A 22,263-nucleotide genomic window follows, 5' to 3' on the forward strand; every position below is an offset into this window, starting at 1 on the left:
ATTTGGATGCCCTTTATTTCTTTCTCTTGCCTTATTGCTCTAGCTAGAACTTCCAGCACAATGTTAAATAGGAGTGGTGATAAAGGGCATCCTTGTCTTGGAACAGACAGTCTTTTTAACAAATAGTACTGGCAAAACTGGATGTCCGTCTGCAAAAAAATGAAACAGGACCCAAACCTCACACCGTACACAGAAACTAATTCCAAATGGATCAAAGATCTAAATATAAAACTAAAAGCTATAAAGATCATAGAAGAAAAAATAGGATCAACGCTATTAGAGGCCCTAATACACAACATTAACAGGATACAAATCATAGCTAACAACACACAAATGCCAGAAGATAAGCTAAATAACTGGGATCTTCAAAAAATTAAACACTTAAGCTCATCAAAAGACTTCACCAAAAGAATAAAAAGAGAACTCACAGACTGGGGAAAAAAAAATTTAGCATTGACAAATCCAAAATTAGGCGAAGGTCTAATCTCTAAAATCCATAGGAAAATCTACCACCTCTACAACAAAAAGACAAATAATCCAATTAAAAAATGGGCAAAGGAAATGAACAGATGCTTCAACAAAGAAGACATTCAAACAGCTAACAGACACTTGAGGAAATGCTTGGGATCACTAACCATTAGAGAAATGCAAATTGAAACCGCAATGAGATACCATCTCACCTCCAGCATTAACTGGCACGAATCAAAACTAACAGAAGATAACGAATGTTGGAGAAGCTGCAGGGAGACTGGAACACTTATGCACTGCTGGTGGGAATACAAAATGGTACAACCATTCTGGAAAATGATATGGTGCTTCCATAGAAAGCTAGAAATAGAAATATCATATGATAGAGCAATCCCACTCCTAGGAATATATCCTAGAGAAATAAGAGCCATCACATGAATAGACTTATGCACACCCATGTTCATTGCAGCATTGTTCACAAAAGCAAAAAGATGAAAACAACCTAGATGCTCATCAACAGATGAATGAATAAACAAACTATGGTACATACACACAATGGAGTACTATGCAACGGTAAAGAACAGTGATGAATCTGCGAAGCATCTCACGACAAGGATGAATCTAGAGGACATGATGCTGAGTGAAATAAGTCAATCACAAAAGGACAAATATTGTATGAGATCATTACTATAAAAACTCATGAAGAAGTTTATACACAAAAAGAAACAACTTTTCATGGTTACGAGGGAGGGGAGGGGTGGGGATGGAAAATCACTAAATAGACAATAGATAAGTGGTAACTTTGGTGAAGGGTAAGATAGTACACAATACTTGGGAGGCCAGCATAACTTGACAAGGGCAAGGTCATGGAAGTTCCGTAGACATATCCAAACTTCCCGAGGGACCAAATTACTGGGCTGAGGGCTGTGGGGTCCATGGTATTAGGGAATATCTAGCTCAATTGGCATAACATAGTTTACAAAGAAAATATTCTACATTCTACTTTGGTGAATAGCATCTGGGGTCTTAAAATCTTGTGAGTGGCCATCTAAGATACTCCACTAGTCTTACCCTGTCGGGAGCAAGGGAGAATGAAGAAAACCAAAGACACAAGGGAAAGATCAGTCCAAAGGTCTAATGGACCACAACTACCACAGCCTCCACCAGACTGAGTCCAGCACAACTAGAGGGTGCCCACAATAGTGGGTCCCAGACAGAGCTGGAGAAAAATGTAGAACAAAATTCTAACTCTCAAAAAAAGACCAGACTTACTGGCCTGACAGAGACTGGAGAAACCCCGAGAGTATGTCCCCTGGACAAACTTTTAGCTCAGTAATGAAGTCACTCCTGAGGTTCACCCTTCAGCCAAAGATTAGGTAGGCCCATAAAACAAAGTGAGACTAAAGGGACACATCAGCCCAGGGGCAAGGACTAGAAAGCAGGACGGGACAGGAAATGGTAACAGGGAACCCAAGGTCGAGAAGGCAAAGTGTTGACATGTCATGGGGTTGGTAACCAATATCACAAAACAATATGTGTACTAACTGTTTAATGAGAAGCTAGTTTGTTCTGTAAACCTTCATCTAAAGTACAATAATTAAAAAAAAAAAAAAAAGATTTCCAAATATGTCATTCTTCTGGAAAACTTTCATGTCTTACTAGTGCTGACAGACAAAATACAAATTTCTTCACATGACACTGGAGAGTTTGTCCAGCCTGACCATCAACCACCTTTGTATCCTTGACCTAGATTACTTTCTTCCTATGATTCCCATCCTCTAGATTAGTGCTGGCCAGTAGCACTTTCTGTGATTATGGAAAAGTTCTACATCTGTGCTACCAAAATGGTAGGCAATAGTCATATGTGATTATTAAGCACTTGAAATGTGAATAGTACTACTAAGATACTGAAGTTTAAATTTTGTTTAATTTTAACTAATTAAGATTAACATAGCCACATGTGGCTAATGGCTACACTCTTGCACCCCAGAGCTCAAATCTCATATGTAAACCTCAACTCAGCTCAGACGATTTCCTCTTACGTAAATGTTCTAATTTGTTCTCCTGAGATCTTCAAATCTTCAGATACGTCACAAATTCTCTGCCAAAATTCCTTTGGAAGAGCTAGTCTGCATGCTATTTGAATGAATTATTTACACTTGAAATGAACAGAAGTGTCTCTACTCCATCGTCGTCCTTATTGATATCTTCTTCTCAACACTATATGCCTATTAATCTGTGTTTCACAGACCACATCAACTGTTGTCTCAACACTGCCTCAGATGCAAGGCATAGGCCACAAGGGTCAGACCTTGAGGTACTTGTTTCTATTTCAAGAAGAACGTCTCCTTTAAAAATACATATTTCATGTTTCATAAAATAAAAATTTTTCATAGTTTATTTAAAGTTTATAATGTCATCATGATAAACAGAGAAAATGCTGAAGTTGTAAAGGATTTCACTTTACTTGGATCTACAGTCAATGCCCGTGGAAGTCAAGAAATCAAGCGATGCAGTGCATTGGACAAATCTACTGCAAAAGACCTCTTTAAAGCATTAAAAAGTAAAGATGTCAATTTAAGTTCTAAGGTGCACCTGACTCAAGCCATGGTGTTTTCAATAGCCTCATGTGCATGTGAAAGCTGGACAATGAATACAGAAGATCAAAGAAGAATTGATGCCTTTGAATTCTGGTGTTGGTGAAGAATATTGAATATACCATGGACTGCCAGAAGAATGAACAAATCTGTCTTGGAAGAAGGGCAGTCAGATGCTCCTTAGAAGTGTGCACAGCAAGACTTCATCTCACATACTTTGGACATGTTATAGGAGGGATCAATCCCTGGAGAAGAAGATCATGCTTGGTAAAGTAGAGGGTCAGGGATAAAGAGGGAAAGCCTCAACAAGATGGATTGACACAGTGGCTGCAACAACAGGCTCAAGCATAACAACAATTGTGAGGATGGCACAGGACTGGGTAGTGTTTCATTCTGTTGTGCATAGGGTCGCTATGAGTCAGAAATGAATCAACGGCACCTAACGATAACAACAACAAAGTCTTTCTCCACAATTAGACTTAAAGATCCCTGAAAGCAGAGAACACATTCTATTTTCTTTGTCTCCAAAGTGTCTTACCTGTGATTGATGAAATAAGTTTCTATCATTTTATATTTTAACCAAATTGATAGCTTGCAAATAAGTAAATACTACACTCAAATGGGCATAGCAAATTCCCTGATTTGGAAATAGCATCATTTTATGAGATTCCTGGGTTGAGCATTCAAATTTCATTGCAAACTACACTTTAGTTGGCAATGACTGGTTCACTTATTTTAAAACAAATATTGATAGACACACCTGAACCATATTTATAATGAGAGGAAATAAAAACACAACAATATATGACGGGTGGGAATATAGACCTAATCAAAAAGTCATTGATATTCACAAAGAAAGAAAGAAAGAGAGAGAATTAGAGAAGGATGAAAAGAAAAAAAGAAGGAAGGTGAGAAGGAAAGAAAGGGAGGGAGAAAGAGAAGGTAAGAAAGAAGGAAGGAAGTGAAGGGAGAAAGAAGGAAAGAAAGGAAAAAGGAGGGAAGGAAGGAAAGAAGGGGAGAGAGAGAGAAGGAAGGAAAGAAGGAAGGAAAGGGAGAGAGAGAAAGAAAAAAGAAGGGAGGGAGGGGAGAAAAGGGGAAGGAGAGAAGGCTAGGAGAAGGGGAGGGGAGGGAGGGAGGAAGAGGCTCTATATTCCATGTGGAGAGTAAAGTAGAAAACAGCTTTACTTGTGTTTTTCTTAGAAGTTTCATTGAAGCTGAAAATCAACTGTGTTCAAATATCATCTGTCCCTGAAGAAAATAAATCAGGTGATTCTAGGATTCTCAGTTAAACAGTCAAAGAGACATCAAGAAGAGAATTTTAGTTGTGCTTAACAGCAGACATGTTGAACTTTCTGTGACTCTAGCCAAGGTCTTTGGTCCTGGCCTGACTATTGCCATAAACAATTTAGAGAAAAATGGGGAAATGCTAGTTTTTAAACTACTCAGAGTTTTGAGCCTATAAAAGAAAATGGGCAGTCTCTTCAATAAATGGTGCTGGCAAAATTGGATAACCACAAGCAGAAAAATGAAACACACCATATAGCATTTGATACCTCAAATGGATTAAGGACCTAAATGTTAAAGCTAAAACCATACATTTCTTGGAAGAAAACATAGGGGCAAAACCATGGGACAGGTTTTTTTTTTTTTTTTTTCCCAATAATAGATTATCAAACACAACTACAAATGCAAGAGCAGCAGAGGACAACACAGACAACAAAATAGTGACCTCATAAAAATTAAATACTTATGCTCATCAAAAGACTTTATCAAAACAATAAAAATACAATCTATAGGCTGGGAAAAAATCTTCAGGAAAGACATATCTGATAAGCATCTAATCTCTAAAATACATAGAAAACTTCAACAACTCAACAAAAAAAAGACAATCCAGTTTTACAACGGGCAAAGGAGATGAACAGACACTTCATCAAAGAGGACATTCTGTGTCCAACAAACACATGAAAAGATGTTCATGGTCATTAGATTTTGCTGTTAGGTACTGTCAGGTTGGTTCCAACACACAGGGACCCTATGTTGAATAGAAGGAGACTGCCTGGTCCTCATAATCATTGCTAAGTTTGAGTCCATTGTTGTTCCACTGCTATTCATAAGGTTTTTACTGGCTATTTTTTTAAGAAGTAGATCACCAGGTCTTTCTTCCTAATCTGTCTTAGTCTGGAAGCTCTGGTGAAACCTGTCTACCATGGGTGAACCTGCTGGTATTTGAAATACTGGTGGCATAGCTTCCACCATTACAGCAACATGCAAGCCACCACAATACAACAAACTGGCAGACGAGCATTAGCCAGTAAAACAAAACAAAACAAAACAAAAAAACCAAACCCATTGTCATCGAGTTGATTTCAACTCATAGTAACCCTATAGGACAGAGTAGAACTGTCCCATAGGGTTTCCAAGGAGCAGCTGGTGGATTTGAACTGTGGACCTTTTGGTTAGCAGTTGAACTCTTAACCACTGTGCCACCATGGCTCCATTAGCCATTAGAGAGACGCAAATCAAAATTACTATGAGTATCATCTCACGCCTGCTAAAATGGTACTAATCAAAAAAACAGAAGACAACAAATGTTGACAAGGTTATGAGGGGATTGGAACACTTATCCACTGCTGATGAGACTGTAAAATGGTACAACCACTATGGAAAACAGTGTGCTGCTTCCTCAAAAAACTAGAAGTATAACTACCTTATGATGCTGCAATCCCACTCCTAGGTATACAAACTAGATGCCTAATAGAAGTGACAAGAACAGACATATGCACATCTATGTTCATTGTAGCACTATTCACAATAGCAAAAAGATGGAAACAACCTAAGTGCCCATCAGTAGATGAATGAATAAACAAAATGTGGTACATAAATATAATGGAATACTAACCCATTGCCATCGAGTCAATTTCAACTCGTAGTGACCCTATAGCAACAATAGAATACTACTCAGCCATAAAGAATAATGATGAGTCCTGGAAACATTAATGTGGATGAATCTGGAGTACGTTATACTAAGTGAAATAAGTCAATCACCAAACCAAAACTTCTTGCCATCGAGTCAATTCCTATTCATAGGAACCCTACAGGGCAGAATAGAACTGCCCCATAGGGTTTCCGAGACTGTAAATCTTTACAGAAGCAGACTGCCACATCTTTCTACTGAAGGAGTGGCTGGTGGATTCAAACCACCAACCTTTCAATTCACAGTTGAGTGCTTAACCTCTGTGCCACCAGGGCTCCTAATTTAATGAAAAAAGAACAAATATTGTATGATCTCATTTTTATAAAAAGACAAGACTATGTATACATACAGAATGCAACATTCATTGGTGGTAAGCAGGGATGGGAGTGGGTGGGAAGAGGAATCATTCTCTAGACAGTAAACACTTACTATTTTTGGTAATGGGAAATGTAACACAAAATGTGACTGAAGTGCTCACAAGTATGCAAGTATACAAGAAAAAAAGGGTATTTTTAATAAATGCTAGGACATATACAATTTTGCAACAACAGCCAAAAAATATATATGTAGTTACATATGTATGTATGTACACATATATGTGTATGTTGTTGTTGTTAGGTGCCGTCCAGTTGGTTCTGATTCATAGCGACCCTATGTACAACAGAATGAAACACCACCCAGTCCTGTGCCATCCTCACAATCATTGTTATGCTTGAGCCCATTGTTGCAGCCACTATGTCAATTCATTTCATTGAGGGTCTCCTTCTTTTTCCCTGACCCTCTACTTTACCAAACATGATGTCCTTCTCCAGGGACTGGTCCCTCCTGATAACATGTACAAAGTATGTGAGATGAAGTCTCGTCATCGTTGCTTCTAAGGAGCATTCTGGCTGCACTTCTTCCAAGACAGATTTGTTCTTTCTTCTGGAAGTTAATGGTATATTCAATATTCTTTGCCAACACCATAATTCAAATGCTGGGTGCACTCATTCAGTGTTTGATATTAAGATTATTATCATTACCATTATAAAAATAAAATACAATCATCCAATGCTTAAGTAGATTAGAATTAATACTATCAATTCTAATATATTAACTTGATGCTATATAATTTCAGGCTGGTATGTAATTGGGAAGCGGAGTAAGGGAGTGAAAATACACAAAGATCAGAAAGAACTGCAACTTTCAGAAGTAGCTGGATATTAATAATAAAGTGAGATTTTTATCTCTCAAAAGTTAATTTCATTGTCAGGAGCCCAAATAATAACAGAAAAATGGAATCACAGTGAGATTTCAGTTAGTATTTTAGGTACAAAGAATCTATCACTTGTGGAAAATTTCATGGTTTAAGAAACCACTCTTTTTCTAGGATCATCCAATAGTATTTTCTAAGCGTTAATATAAATGCATTTTCCTTGGTGGTCAATGTGAAGTACTCCTCTGTGACCTCAATTTATTTATTTGTTGTCTTGGTATTTCAAGCATCCATATTATTCTAATATTATTATCATTATTGTCATCATTCTTGAGCCCTGGTGGCACAATGGTAAAAAGCTTGGCTTCTAACCAAAAGGCCAGCAGTTTGAATCCACCAGCCACTCCTTGGAAACCCTATTGAGCAGTTCTACTCTGTCCTATAAGGTCGCTATGAGTTGGAATCGACTCGAAAATAGCAGATTTTTTTTTTTTTTTTGGTTTTTTATTATTCTAAGCAATTATAACATGCATATTCAAACCAGTAACTCTAGGTAACTTGGAACTTATGAAATAGAAATTGTTTACATACTGAGGCCTTGTTTTTGAGCTTCCTGTCTCTTGTAGTCTTTCCTTTTTTGTTACTCGTAAAATAATGCAAGGTTCCATATTCCATCAAGGCTGCAAAAACAAAAATGAAACAAACGGAAACAAAGAGATCCATCGCTGTCACATAAGAAACCTTAGGTAAAGACTTCCTGGCTATTGTACTCAAGGTTGTCATAGTCAGAACTGTAGTAATACCTGTGGGGAGAGAGGGAGAGAGGAAAAAAAAAAAGATGAAAAAAAACCTGGCAATTTAAGAGACCACTTTTATTCTTGCATCTGATTTGGCAATGTTGCAGGGAAACAAACAATGGAAACAAAAGGATATGATTTGCAGAAAGAATTACTAGTAACTATAGCTACATTATATTCCATGTCCTCTTTGTGTCTCTTTGTGAATTTTAATCATTTCAAACACTGTGGATTATAAATTGTCTCCCAATAACCATTCTTCCTTTCCTCCTTAGTAGTAGTAGTTGTAGTTATTAGGTACCGTCAAGTCAGTTCTGACTCCAGCAACTCCACATACAGCAGAATGAAACATTGCCCAGTTCTGCGCCATACTCTCAATCATTGCTATGTCTGAGCCCATTGTTGCAGTCATTGTGTCAGTCCATCTGGTTGAGGATTGTGATTTGTGATAGTTAATGTTATATGTCAACTTGGCTAGGCCATGATTCTCAGTATTATGTAATTATCCTTCATTTTGTGATATAATGTAATCACCTTCATGATGTGATCAGACAATCAGTTGTAAGGGGAGTTTCCCCGAGGGTGTGGCCTGCGCCCAACATATGGGCATTCTGGCAAAGTTCACTTGCTTGCTCTGGATCCTGTTTCTGGCTCATCATCATCTGACATCCAATTCTTGGGACCTGAGCCAGCAGCCCGTCCCCTGACCTGTCAACTTTGGGATTCGCTGGCTTCTGCAGCCCTGTAAGCCAGCAGCCTTCTGACCTGCCAGTTCTGGGTTCATCAGCCCCTACAACAATATGAGTCAGGACAAGCCTCTAGCAGATGCCTGACCCATGAACTTTGTGACTTGCCAGCCTCCGCAATCGCATGAGCCATTTCCTTGAGCTAAATCTCTCTGTCTCTCTCTCTCTATATGTATACATATATACAAACGTATGTATATACACACTTCACTAGCTTTGTTTCTCTACAGAACACAGCCTAAGACAAGGGTGTTTCTTGTAATCTGTTAATCTTAGGTCTTCTATAACTTCTATAACTCTTCTCACCTAAACAGCCATAATTTTTTTTAATTGTGCTTTAAGCAAAAGTTTATAGTTCCAGCCAATTTCTCATACAAAAATTTATACACACATTGCTATGTGAAACTAGCTGCTCTCCCTATAATGTGATAGCACCCTCCTCCTTTCCAGCCTTGTTTTCCCATGGCCATTCAACCACCTCCAGTCCCTTCTTGCCTTCTCATCTTGCCTCCAGACAGGAGCTGCCCATTTAGTCTCATGTTTCTACTTGAGCTAAGAAGCACTCTCTTCACGAGTATCATTTTATGTCCCATAGTCCACTCTAATCTTCGTCTGAAGAGCTGGCTTCAGGAATGGTTTCAGTTCTGGGTTAACAGAGAGTCCAGGGGCCATGTCTTCCGGTGTCCCGCCATTGTCAGTCAGACCATTCATCTGGTCTTTTTACTAGAATTTGAGTTCTGCACCCCACTTTTCTAATATTCCATCAGGGACTCTCTGTTGTGGTCCCTGTCAGAGAGGTGATTGGTGGTAGCCAGGCACCATCTGGTTCTTCTGGTATCAGGCTGATGGAGTCTCTGGTTTATGTGGCCCTTTCTGTCTCTGATGTTTTTCTTGTGTCTTTGGTATTCTTTCTTCATTCTCCTTTCCTCCAGGTGGGTTGGGACCAATTGATGTATCTTAGATGGCCGCTCACTAGCTTTTAAGACCCCAGGCACCACTCAACAAGGTGGGCTGCAGAATATTTTCTTAATAAACATTGTTATGTCAATTGACCTAGATGTCCCCTGAAACTATTGTCCCCAGACCCCCACCCCTGCTACTCTGTCGTTCAGAGTGTTTGGTTGTATTCAGGAAACTTCTTAGCTTTTGGTTTAGTCCAGTTGTGCTAACTTCTCCTGTATTGGGTGTTGCCCTAACCTTCACCTAAGATAATTCTTATCTACTATCGAGTTACTGAATACCCATCTTCCTCCCTCCCCACCCTCGTAACCATCAAAGAATGTTTTCTTCTGTGTTTAAACCATTTCTTGAGCTATTGTAATAGTGGTCTCATACAATATTTGTCCTTTAGTGACTGACTAATTTCACTCAACATAATGCTTTCCAGATTCATCCATGCTATGAGATATTTCTCAGATACTTCATTGTTCTTTATCACTGTGTAATATTCCATTGCGTGGATATACCATAATTTGTTTATCCATTCGTCCTTGATGGGCACTTAGGTTGTTTGCATCTTTTTGCTATTGTGAACAGAGTTGCAATGAACATGGATGTGCATATATCTATTCCTATGATGGCTCTTATTTCTCTAGGATATATTCCAAGGAGTGGGATTGCTGGATTGTATCGTACTTCTATTTCTAGCTTTTTAAGGAAGCACCAAATCAATTTCCAAAATGGTTGTACCATTTTACTTTTCCACCAGCAGTGTATAAGTGTTCCAGTCTCTCCAATATTTATTATTTTGTGTTTTTTTGGATTAATGCTAGCCTTGTTGGGGTGAGATGGTATCTCATTGTAGTTTTGATTTGCATTTCTCTGATGGCTAACGATCCTGAGCATTTCCTCATGTATCTGGTAGCTGCCTGAATGTCTTCTTTGGTGAAGTATCTATTCATATTTTTGTCCATTTTTTAATTGGATTATTTGTCTTTTTGTTTTTGAAGTTTTGCAGTATCTTGTAGATTTTAGAGATTAGACACTGATGGGATTTGCCACAGCCAAAAATTTTTTCCCAGTCTATCGGTTGTCTTTTTACTCTTTTAGTGAAGTCTTTTGATGAGCATTAAGTGTTTGATTTTTAGGAGCTCCCAGTGATCTAGTTTCTCTTCTGGTGTTTGTGCATTGTTAGTAATGTTTTTTATTCTGCTTATGCCATGTATTGGCCTCCTAGTGTTGTCCCTATTTTTTTTTCCATGATCTTTATAGTTTTAGATTTTATACTTAGGTCTTGGATCCATATTGAGTTAGTTTTTGTGCATGGTGTGAGGTATGGGTCTTGTTTCATATTTTTGCACATGGATATCCAGTTTTGCCAACACCGTTTGTTAGAGACTGGCTTTTCCCCAATTAATGGACTTTGGGCCTTTGTCAAATAGCATTTGCTCAAAGGTGTATGAATTTACATCTGGATTCTCATTATTTCCTTTCTTCTGGTGCCCAAGGGCTTCTTTTTTTTCTGCTCTGTCTCTACTTATTCCAGTTGTAGAGTTAATGTTTTGATTATGGCCCTTTCTTCTTTTTGGATGTCTGCATTTATTGCTATAAACTGACCTCTGAGCACTGCTTTTGCTGTGTCCCAAGATTCTGGTAAGACATGTTTTCGTTCTCATTTGATTCTATGAATTTCTTTATTCCATCTTTAATTTCTTCTATAACCCAGTAGTTTTTGAGCAAGGTGTTGTTCAGTTTCCATGTGTTTGATTTTTTTTTTTTTTCCCCTTGCTTTTTCTGTTATTGATTTCTTTACGGCTTTATGGTCAGAAAAGATACTTTCCAATATTTCCATGCTTTGGATTTTGTTAAGGCTTGCTTTATGGCCTAATATGTGGTCTATTCTGGAGAATGTTCAATGTGCGTTGGAAAAAAAAGTATACTTGGCTGCTGTTGCATGGAGTGTTTGGTATACGTCTGGATTCTCAACTCTGTTCCGTTGGTCTTTGTATCTGTTGTTGTACAAGTACCAGGCTGTTTTGACTACTGTGTCAGTATAATAGGTCCTAAAATCAGGTAGTGTGAGGGCTCTCACTTTGTCCTTCTTCAGTAATGCTTTACTTATCTGGGGCCTCTTCCCTTTACGTATGAAATTGGTGATTTTTTTTCTCCAGTTCATTAAAAAATGCCATTGGAATTTGGAACGGTATTGCATTGTATCTGTAGATTGCTTTGGGTAGAATAAACATTTTCACAATGTTGAGTCTTCCTATCCATGAGCAAGGTATGTTTTTCCACTTATGTAGGTCTCTTGTAGTTTCTTGCAGTAGTGTCTTGTAGTTTTCTTTGTATAGGTCTTTTACATCTCTGGTTAGATTTATTCCTAAGTGTTTTATCTTCTTGGGGGCTATTGTAAATGGTTTTGATTTGGTGATTTTCTTTTCGAAGCTCTCTTTGTTGGTGTAGAGGAATCCAGCTGATTTTTGTATATTTATCTTGTACCCTGATACTTTGCTGAAATCTTCTATTAGTTTCAGTAGTTTCTTGTGGATTCTTTGAGGTTTTCTGTGAATAAGATCATAAAATCTGCCAATAGAGACACATTTACTTCTTCCTTACCAATTCGGATGCTCTTTATTTCATTTTTTAGCCTAATTGCTCTGGCTAGGACCTCCAGCATAATGTTGAATAAGCGTGGTGATAAAGGACATCCTTGTCTGGTTCCTGTTCTCAAGAGGAATGCTTTCAGACTCTCTCCATTTAGGATGATGTTGGCTGTTGGCTCTGTATAAATTCCCTTTATGATGTTGAGGAGTTTCCCTTCGATTCCTATTTTGCTGAGAGTTTTTATCATGAATAGGTGTTGTACTTGTCAAATGCCTTTTCTGTACCAATTGATAAGATCATGTGGTTCTTTCATTTTATTTATGTGATGGATTACATTGATTGTTTTTCTAATGTTGAACCATCCCTGTATACCTGGTATGAATCCCATTTGGTCATGGTGAATTATTTTTTTTGATATGTTGTTGAATTCTATTAACTAGGACTTTTGCCTCCATGTTCATGAGGGATATTTGTCTGTAATTTTCTTTTTTTGTGATGTCTTTACCTGGTTTTGGTATCAGGGTTATGCTGGCTTCATAGAATGAGATTGGGAGTATTCCACCCTTTTCTATGCTCTGAAATACCTTTAATAGTAGTGATGTTAACTCTTCTCTGAAAGTTTGGTAGAACTCTCCAGTGAAACCCTCAGGGCCAGGGCTTTTGGGGGGAAGTTTTTTATTTACCTTTTCAATCTCTTCTTTCATTATAGGTTTATTTAGTTGTTCTAACTCTGTTTGTGTTAGTTTAGTTAGGTACTGTGTTTCTAAAAATACGTCCATTTCCTCTAGGTTTTCAAATTTGTTGGAGTACATTTTCTCATAGTTTTATGTTATGATTCTTTTAATTTCAGTTGGGTATGTTATGATATCGCCCATCTCATTTCTTATTTGGTTTATTTGCTTCTTCTTCTCTTTTTCTTTTGTCAATTTGGCCAATAGTTTACCAATTTTGTTGATCTTTTCAAAGAACCAGGTTTGGTCTTATTAATTCTTCCAGTTGTTTTTCTATTTTCTATTCGACTTAATTCTGCTCTAATTTTTATTATTTGCTTTCTTCTGGTGCCCAAGGACTTCTTTTGCTGCTCTCTTTCTATTTGTTTGAGTTGTAGGGTTAATGTTTTGATTTTGGCCCTTTCTTATTTTTGGATTCTGCACTTATTGGTATGAATTGACCTCTGAGCACTGCTTTTTCTGTGTCCCAAATGTTCTGGTAGGATGTGTTTTCATTCTCATTTGATTCTGTGGATTACTTTATTCCATCCTTAATTTCTTCTTTAACCCAGTAATTTTTGTCCTAGGTGTTGTTCAGTTTCCATGTGTTTAATTTCTTTTTCCCTTGCTTTTTCTGTTATTGATTTCCACTTTTATGGCTCTATGGTCAGAAAAAATTCTTTGTAATATTTTGATGCTGTGGATTCTGTAAAGGCTTGCTTTATGACTTAACATGTGGTCTATTCTGGAGAATGTTCCATGTGCCCATGTGGGTTGGAAAAGTAAGTATAATTGTCTGCTGTTGGGTTGAATGTTCAGTATATGTGTATGAGGTCAAGTTGGTTGACTGTGGCATTTAGATCTTCCTTGTCTTTATTGAGCTTTTTTCTGGATGTTCTGTCCTCCAGCAAAAGTGGCGTGCTGAAGTCTCCTACTATTATTGTGGAGCTGTTTATCTCTCGTTTCAATGTTGTCAGAGTTTGTTTTATGTATTTTGGAGCCCTGTTGTTGGGTGAAAAAATATTTATTATGGTTATGACCTACTGGTGTATTGACCCAATTAATCATTATATAGTGTCCTTCCTTATCATTTGTGGTGGCTTTTATTTTAAAGTCTGTTTTGTCAGAGATTAATATTGCCACTCCTGCTCTTTCTTGGGTGTTGTTTGCTTGATATATTTTTTCCCATCCTTTGAGTTTTAGTTTGTTTGTGTCTTTAAGTCTAAGGTGTGTCTCTTGTAGGCAGCATATATACGGATAGTGTTGTTTTATCCATTCTGCTACTCTATGTCTCTTTATTGGTGCATTTAGTCCATTTACATTAAGCGTAATTATTGATAGGTATGACTTTAGTGCTGTTATTTTTATGTCTTTTTTTTGGTGTTGTTGACAGTTTCTTTCTTCCACTTAATTTTCTGTGCTGAGTCATTTTTATTTATGTATTTTCTTTCCATCTTTTTCATTGTTGTTGATTTTGTATTTGCTGAGTCTTTATGTTTTTCTTATTTTTTATTTTGATGTGTAGGATTGTTAGTTTCCTTTGTGGTTACCTTAATATTTACCCCTATTTTTCTAAGTTTAAACCAATCTTTTATTTCTTTATATCACCTTGACTTCCTCTCCATATGAAAGATCTATGACTACATTTTTTAGTCCCTCTTTTTGTTTTAATGTTGTCATCTTTTACATATTGATGCCTCTGTTTTCCTATTTTCAGCATTTTAGCTTTGATTATCTTTGTGATTCCCTGTATGGGTTTATATCTTGTTGCTCTGTCCTGTTTTCGAGTCTTGGGTTATTATCTGATGTTACTGATTTTCTAACTGGTGGACTCCCTTTAGCATGTCTCCTATTTTGGTTTGGTTTTTACAAATTCCCTGAACTTCTGTTTATCTGGAAATGCCCTAATTTTGCCATTATATTTGAGAGACAGTTTTGTTGACTATATAATTCTTGGCTGGCAATTTTTTTTTTTTCCTTCAAGGCTTTATATTTGTCATCCCATTGCCTTCTTGCCTGCATGGTTTCTGCTGAGTAGTCCAAGCTTAGTCTTATTGACTCTCCTTTGTAGATGACATTTTGTTTATCCCTAGCCGTTCTTAAAATTCTCTCTTTATCTTTGCTTTTGGCAAGTTTGATTATAGTCTGTCTTGGTGACTTTCTTTTGGGATCTACATTATGTGGGGTTCTATGAGCATCTTGGATAGTATCTTGTCATCTTTCACGATATCAGGGAAGTTTTCTGCCAATAAATCTTCAACAATTCTCTCTGTATTTTCTGTTAACCCCTCCCCCCACCTCGTTCTTGTACTCCAATCTCTTGTAGATTATTCCTCGCGATAGAGTCCCATATAATTCTTAGGGTTTTGCCTTAGTCACCTTGTGCTGCTTTAACAGAAATACCACTAGTGGATGGTTTTAACGAAGAGAAGTTTATTCTCTCACAGTCCAGTAGGCTACAAGTCCAAATTCAGGGCATCAGCTCCAGGAGAAGGCTTCAAGTCCAAATTCAGGGCATCAGCTCCATAGGAAGGCTTTCTCTGTCCGCTCTGGAGGAAGGTCTGTGTCATGAATCTTCCCTTGTTCTGGAAACTTCTCTGTGCAGGAACCTCATGTCCAAAGGACACCCTCTGCTCCCGGTGCTTCTTTCTTGGTAGTAGGAGGTCCCCAGTTCTCTGCTTGTTTCCCTTTCCCTTTATCTCTTACAAGAGATAAAATGTGGTGCAGGCCACACCCCAGGGAAACTCCCTTTACATTTGATCAGGGATGTGACCTGAGTAAGGGTGGTGTTACAATTCCACTCTAATCCTCTTTAAAGTAAAATTACAATCACAAAATGGAGGACAACCACACAACCCTGGTAATCATGGCCCAGCCAAATTGACAGACACATTTTTGGGGGGACATAATTGAAGCCCTGACAGGTTTCTTCATTTTTTAAAATTCTTTTCTCTGATTTTTCCTCAAATAAGTTGGTCTCAAGTGCTTTATCTTCATTCTCGCTAATTCTGACTTCCATTGCCTCAATTCTGCTCTTATGACTTTCTATTGAGTTGTTTAATTCTGAAATTTTATTGTTAATCTTCTGGATTTCTGTTTGCTGTGTCTCTATGGATTCTTGCAGCCTGTTAAATTTGTCATTGTCATCTTCTATAATCTTAAGTTCCTCTGTTGCTTTGTCTGTATGTTCCTTGGCTTGTTCTATGTTTTGCCTGCTCTCCTTCTTGATATCTTGAAGAATTCTGTATATTAATTTTTTTGTATTCTACCTCTGGTAATTCCAGTCTCTTCCTTTAGATTATTTCTTGATTTTTTGTTTTGGGAGCTTTCTGAAGCCATCATGGTCTGCCTCTTTATGTGATTTGATATTGACTGTTGTCTCCTTGCCATCAATAAGTTGTTATATTTATTTATTTTATGTTTGCTTACTGTGTCCTAGCTTCTTATTTTGTTTTGTTTTGATATGCCCATATAGGCTTCTCGTGTGTGCTAGTTTGATTATTAGTGTCTTTGAAGCTCTAAAATCCTATTACCATGTGGTTAGATCTGTTACTAGGCATGTGAGCCCAAAAGTCTGTTTACTATTCTTGTATTACTTCAGCTTAGGTGTCCAGATAGTCAGTCACCAAGTGTGTAGTGCAGGGTCTCATCTACAGCCCTAGATGGGCAGGGGTTATTGGAGTAGGCATAGGTATCTGGCTGCAGTAGGGGGTCACACGCTGAGCAAGGCAGGAGGCTAAAGTCTGCCCCTGAGAGTCTGGGAGGAAAGCGTGTCCCTGTTCCCTGGAGTGCATACGTGGGTGGATTTTGTAGCTGGACTATGGGCACCCAGTGCTGTTGGCTGTAAGGACTTGGAGGCACTAATTCTTGGTCCCCTGTTGCAGGTGGCTAGGTGGCATAGGTGGAGCCATCAGTCCTCAGGCCCTTGATGTGGTAGGGGAGGACACTGCTTAATAGGCAGAGCTGTATCAAATGTCACAAACCTGCCACTCCACCATATAGCTGATACAGTGAAGTTAGGCTTCAGGTATATACCCTGTTGTACTGTGTTAATGAGGGCCTACACTGTTGAAATGGGCTCACACAGGTCTATGCAGGGGTGAAAGGCATTCATATCCATGGACCCCTTATGTCTGTGCCTAGGCAAAGGAGCTGTGCCTACCCTGAGTTCCAGGCTTAGGGGAGCTAGAAGATTATTTTTTCCTGTTTATTAATTTGTTCCCTCTCCAAGGCCGGGAGAATGGCTCAGGGTGCATGATGGGTCCTACTTCAGGCGAGGGGACAAAGCCGTGTCGTAATTATCATTCTTTGCCCCACCACATATGGCCCCATGAGTGGATTTGTTTACTCTCTCAAAATTTCTGAATAGATTGGCAAACCTTCTTAGTCTGATCAATACTTTTAGACTGGCAACATCTGCAATGGATAAAATGGAAACGGGCTGTAGCAACAGAGTCTCTTCTGTATGGTGGAATTGATAGTTCCCTCTTTTCTTCATGTCTCCACTGAAATGTTCCCTAACAATCCCTCCGATACACACATCATTTTACTGTCATTATTATTTAAGGTAAAAAAATGAATAAAGATGACATAGTTGTGATGAGTTTGGAGTAATGGAGGCAAACGTAGGTTCAATCCCCAACTTCTTCACCTATTATTTCTGTGTCTGTAGGAAAGTTTCTTAGCTCTTATTTAGCCTTCATCTAAACAATAGGTAAAGTATGTGTCTGTTGTGTGTGTTGGGTGCCATTGAGTCGATTGTGACTCACAGTGACCCCATATGATAAGAGCAGAACTACTCTATAGGGTTTTCTTGGCTGTAATCTTTATGGAAGCAGATCACCAGGCTTTTCTCCCGCAGAGCTACTGGTGGGTTAGAACTGCCAACCTTTTGGTTAGTAGTCAAGCGTGTAACTGCTTGCACCACCAGGGCTTCTTGGGTACAGTAGATATACAAATAAATACAAAAGATATTTAATTTACTTATTTGCTTGTAGCTGCTGATAGTGGAAGCTTAGATTCTTTCTTCTTTCTAATATAAGCATGTTTAAAATAGTATTTTTCCTCTAAACACTGCTTTAGATTCATCCCACAAATATTTAAATATTGAGTTTTTATTAAAATTCAATTTGAAAAATTTTCTAACATCCCCTTTGATGTTTTCTTTGACCCATGAGTTATGTAAAAGATCATTTTTGTTATTTCCAAATTTGTGAGGATTTTACACGTTATCTTATTAATTTTTAAGTTTCTTCAAGCTTGGTCAGAGATCATACTCTGGAAAATTTTAGTCTTTTGAATTGTTCTGGGTCCTAGCATATGATTTGGTTAATGTTTCATATGCATCTGCAAAAAAAAGTGTATTCTGCGGTTTAGTGTTATTGTTGTTGTTAGTTGCCATAGAGTCAATTCTGACTTGGGGCAACCCCACGTTTTCAGAGTAGATCAGCTCCATAGAGTTTTAAAGGCTGTGACCTTTCAGAATCAGATTTCCAAGCCTGCTTTTCGAAGTGCTTTTGTGTGGGTTTGAACTGCCAACCTTTCAATTAGTAGTCGAGTACTTAGCTGTTTATTAATCAGGTCAAGTATTTGATGATTATATTTAGATATTCTACACCCTAACTTTTTTGTGTAGTTTTTACTATCAATGAACAAGAGAAGAATGCTAAAAATGTCCAACTAGGATTACAGATTTGTCTATTTTTCCCTTATTCCTGAAAGTTTTTACTTCAAAGATTTTGAAGCCAAAACTGTATTTTAAATATCACAATGTTTAACTTAAAAAGAACACAATGGATTTCCTATGAAAATATTTCAGAGTTCATGATAGTAGAAAAACATTTGGGACATTAACAGAATTCACTACTATTTCCTCCATGGTTTCCCGTCTTCAAGATCCTACAATAGTTCCCCATCACTTTTGGAATAAAATCCAAAGACGATATATAAACCAAAAACCCCATTGCCGTCGAGTTGATTCCGACTCATAGCAAACCTATGGCACAGAGTAGAACTGCCCCATAGAGTTTCCAAGGAGTGGCTTGTGGATTTGAACTGTCAACCTTTTGGTGACCTTTTGGTTAGCAGCCAAACTCTTACCCACTGCACTACCAGGGCTCCAAAGGCAATATAATGACCTACAAAAACTTACATGATACATGCACTGACCACTTCTCAATCTTATTTTCTACCACTAATTAGCCAGCTGTAGCCACAGTTGTCTTCTTTCTGAAACTCAAGCATGGCATGGCAAGGAGGATCCAAGTTTAGAACCTTTGCAATTGCAGTTCCCCCTGCCTGGACTACCTTTATCCCAAGCATCCACTTGTGGCTTGCTCCCACGCTTCGTTCAGGCCTCTGTTCAAATGCCACTTCCTCAGAGAGGCTTTCCTGATTTCACAATATAAAATAGCAGTCATCGTATCCACCCACATCCCATGCCATTCTTTAACCATTTACTTTGCTTTCTCTTCATAGCCACTGTTACTCACTGACATTTTATTAAATTCCTTTTATATTTGTACATTACATGTAGTACCCACAAAAATGTAAGTGCCATGGACATGAAGACTTTATATCTTTGTTTACTGTTAGCACTGCTGTCCCTAAAACACTGACTATTTCAAAGAAGGCATTTGATAAATGTTTGTTAAAAGGGAATGTTGAATAAATGAATGTAGGATATTGTCCTTCAATGAATTATGTATGTATGTATGCATGTAAGTATGTATGTATGTGTGCACATACATATACATATATAATATTTTTAAAAATTCTTGATTCTCTAACTACATAGGACAAACAATTAGGTAATCTTTCAGTTAGATCTGGCTGTAGCTTATCTTTAAAAATTGACACGTCAATATCTCAGAATAATGAATTCTTATGGAAACACAGGGATTCCACAATTGGACTCAGAATGTCTTTTATGACATTCTGGTATATGGCAAAAATAATTTGTTCAAATTCTCTTTGGAAAAAAAAATGGGCATAGTATTTAAAAATAAAATTCAATATTTGCATCATACTCACAGCAGCATACTAAGAACCTAAAATAATTTATACACTTTGCAAGAGAAAAGAATTTCAGGTAATCATAGGAAACTAAACTCAAGTATGAGTGGATTTTGTCCACTAGCTACGTCTGCACCTCTGTTTAGCCTCCCAAGTGAACTGCATTTCCAAATATAGAGCTGGGTGCCTCAGTCTTTTATCCTTGACACTTTTGCATGATTTATATTTTACTGTATTTATTAAATGGAGTTATTCATCAGCTATCCTAGAAAACACAGGAAAACCTCCTTATGGTTGAAAACAGAAACTGTCCCAACTTTATGTGCTTTAAGACATAATTATTAGTAGTGTGATTCGTGTCTCACATAGACTTTGGGAACGAATCAATTGATAAATAATTTTTCTTTGTATATCAATAACATGAATATAGTTTGTTATTTTCTTTAAAAATGTATAATAATTAGACACTTATTTTCTTATCTGATTTTAAATATTGAAATAGATTGTTAAAGTAACTCAATAAAAGTCTATTTCATCAAGTATGAATTACAAATTAGCTTTCTAATCAATATCATTGCACAGGGAACTATCAAATAGTCACAGAAAAATTTTACATTTTATAGATTACAGACACCCAGGAGCTTCTTGTTTCTTTCAGCTACCTGCCCTTTGAAACAGGTGACTGCTAATTAGCACCATCATAAGAGCAGGGGATTTCAAATGCATATCAGTAAGCAAACGCTGGTTAATAGTGTTTTGGCTAAAAAAAAGAAAGAAGAAAAGGAAAAATTTAATGGAAAAGTGAATGAAAATATTAATCTAAATAAGATTCAGGGATTATGTGTGATTTTCATGTACTAATTCTTGCTGTGTATCTCTGCTTCCCTTGACCTCAATTAGAAGGAAAAATAATTTTCTGAAATTTCAAGTTCTTTGTAATTCTATTTCCTTTTTTAAAAGATATATTTCTTTCAAAATGGTATTGCATTAGAGTTTCTGTCATGTTTTGACTGATTATAGTCTTCTGGAATATTTCTAATACATTCAATGATAAACTTTTATTATATTAAAATGTTTTTAAAAGGCTTATAATACTATAGCATAGTATCATATATCATACCTAGTGATGTTCTTGCAGGTACTGCATCTTTATTAATCCAAAAAGATACCCAAGAAAGAACAACCGTCAGAATACATGGAATGTACGTCTGAATAGTAAAATACCCCATCCGTCTGCTCAAGTCAAAAAAAATTGTCATGATAATATAATCTCCTAGGAAAAAAACACAATATGTTATATTTTGGCTATGAAATATATAAAAGTATAGAATCCAATCAAAAGACTTAAATTCTCCTTACCAGAGATTGTGTGAGAGATTTCAGTTGAGTTCCGTAATCCTACAAATGCAAATTGATACAGTCTCCAGTATTTAGGATCAGCTACTTCTACAGAGGGCTTTTTCCATTTATACTCAATTTCATTTTTAGGGTATCCATCTAGAGAAAAAAAATTAAAATTAAAAAACATATTGATTAGAAATTTCCAAATCTACTACCATTGCATTATCAAAAGACATTTTCAACTTCCTCCTCATATTTTAAATTATAAGATATGTTAAATATAGAAAATACTGCATAAACACATTTTATATATATATATATCTTAAAGAATAACCACATAATGATCAAACAATGATAATTCATGTAATTCCACTTTAAATCAAGAAATAGAACATTTTTCAGCACCCAGAAAGCACGTGACCACCCCAATATAATTCTCTCCCTCCCAACTAGAGGAAACTACTATCGTTAATTCCGTGATAATCCTTCCTTTGTTTTTTGTTTGTTTGTTTAATTATTTGTTTGTTATGGATTTTTATACACACATCTCTGAAAAATACAGTTTAGTTTGTACCGTTTTAAAACTCTATTTGATTGTTGCCATACCGTATACATTCTTTTGTATCTTACTTCCTTTACTATTAACATGTGTGAAAGTCACCCATGCTGCTGTAAGTAGTTATAATAAATATGTTCCATTATAAAAACATACTAAAATTTATTTATCCATTTTACTGTTGTAGACATTTGGAATATTTCCTGTTGGCTATTACTAATATTATTGTGTACGCCTCCCAAAACACATACCTGTAAGGGTTTCTCTGGATATATACTGAGATACAGAATTACTGGGTCATGGATTACATGTAATTTCAGCC

At 37.0% G+C, this 22,263-nt stretch overlaps 1 protein-coding gene across 1 annotated transcript in view; it reads right to left on the bottom strand.

Moving 5' to 3' along the window:
- GABRG1 (gamma-aminobutyric acid type A receptor subunit gamma1) overlaps positions 1-22,263 on the bottom strand; it is a 135,654-nt gene that overhangs the window by 9,438 nt on the left and 103,953 nt on the right. Inside the window, exons 6-8 of the mRNA XM_004389027.2 lie at positions 21,404-21,541; positions 21,165-21,317; positions 7,826-8,037 (exon numbers count right to left, since the gene is read on the bottom strand). Of these exons, the coding sequence (XP_004389084.1) occupies positions 7,826-8,037; positions 21,165-21,317; positions 21,404-21,541 (503 nt within the window). The remainder of the gene's footprint in view (positions 1-7,825; positions 8,038-21,164; positions 21,318-21,403; positions 21,542-22,263) is intronic.

Source organism: Trichechus manatus, unplaced genomic scaffold, assembly GCF_000243295.1.
Source record: "Trichechus manatus latirostris isolate Lorelei unplaced genomic scaffold, TriManLat1.0 scaffold00231, whole genome shotgun sequence".
Taxonomy (NCBI): Eukaryota; Metazoa; Chordata; class Mammalia; order Sirenia; family Trichechidae; genus Trichechus; species Trichechus manatus.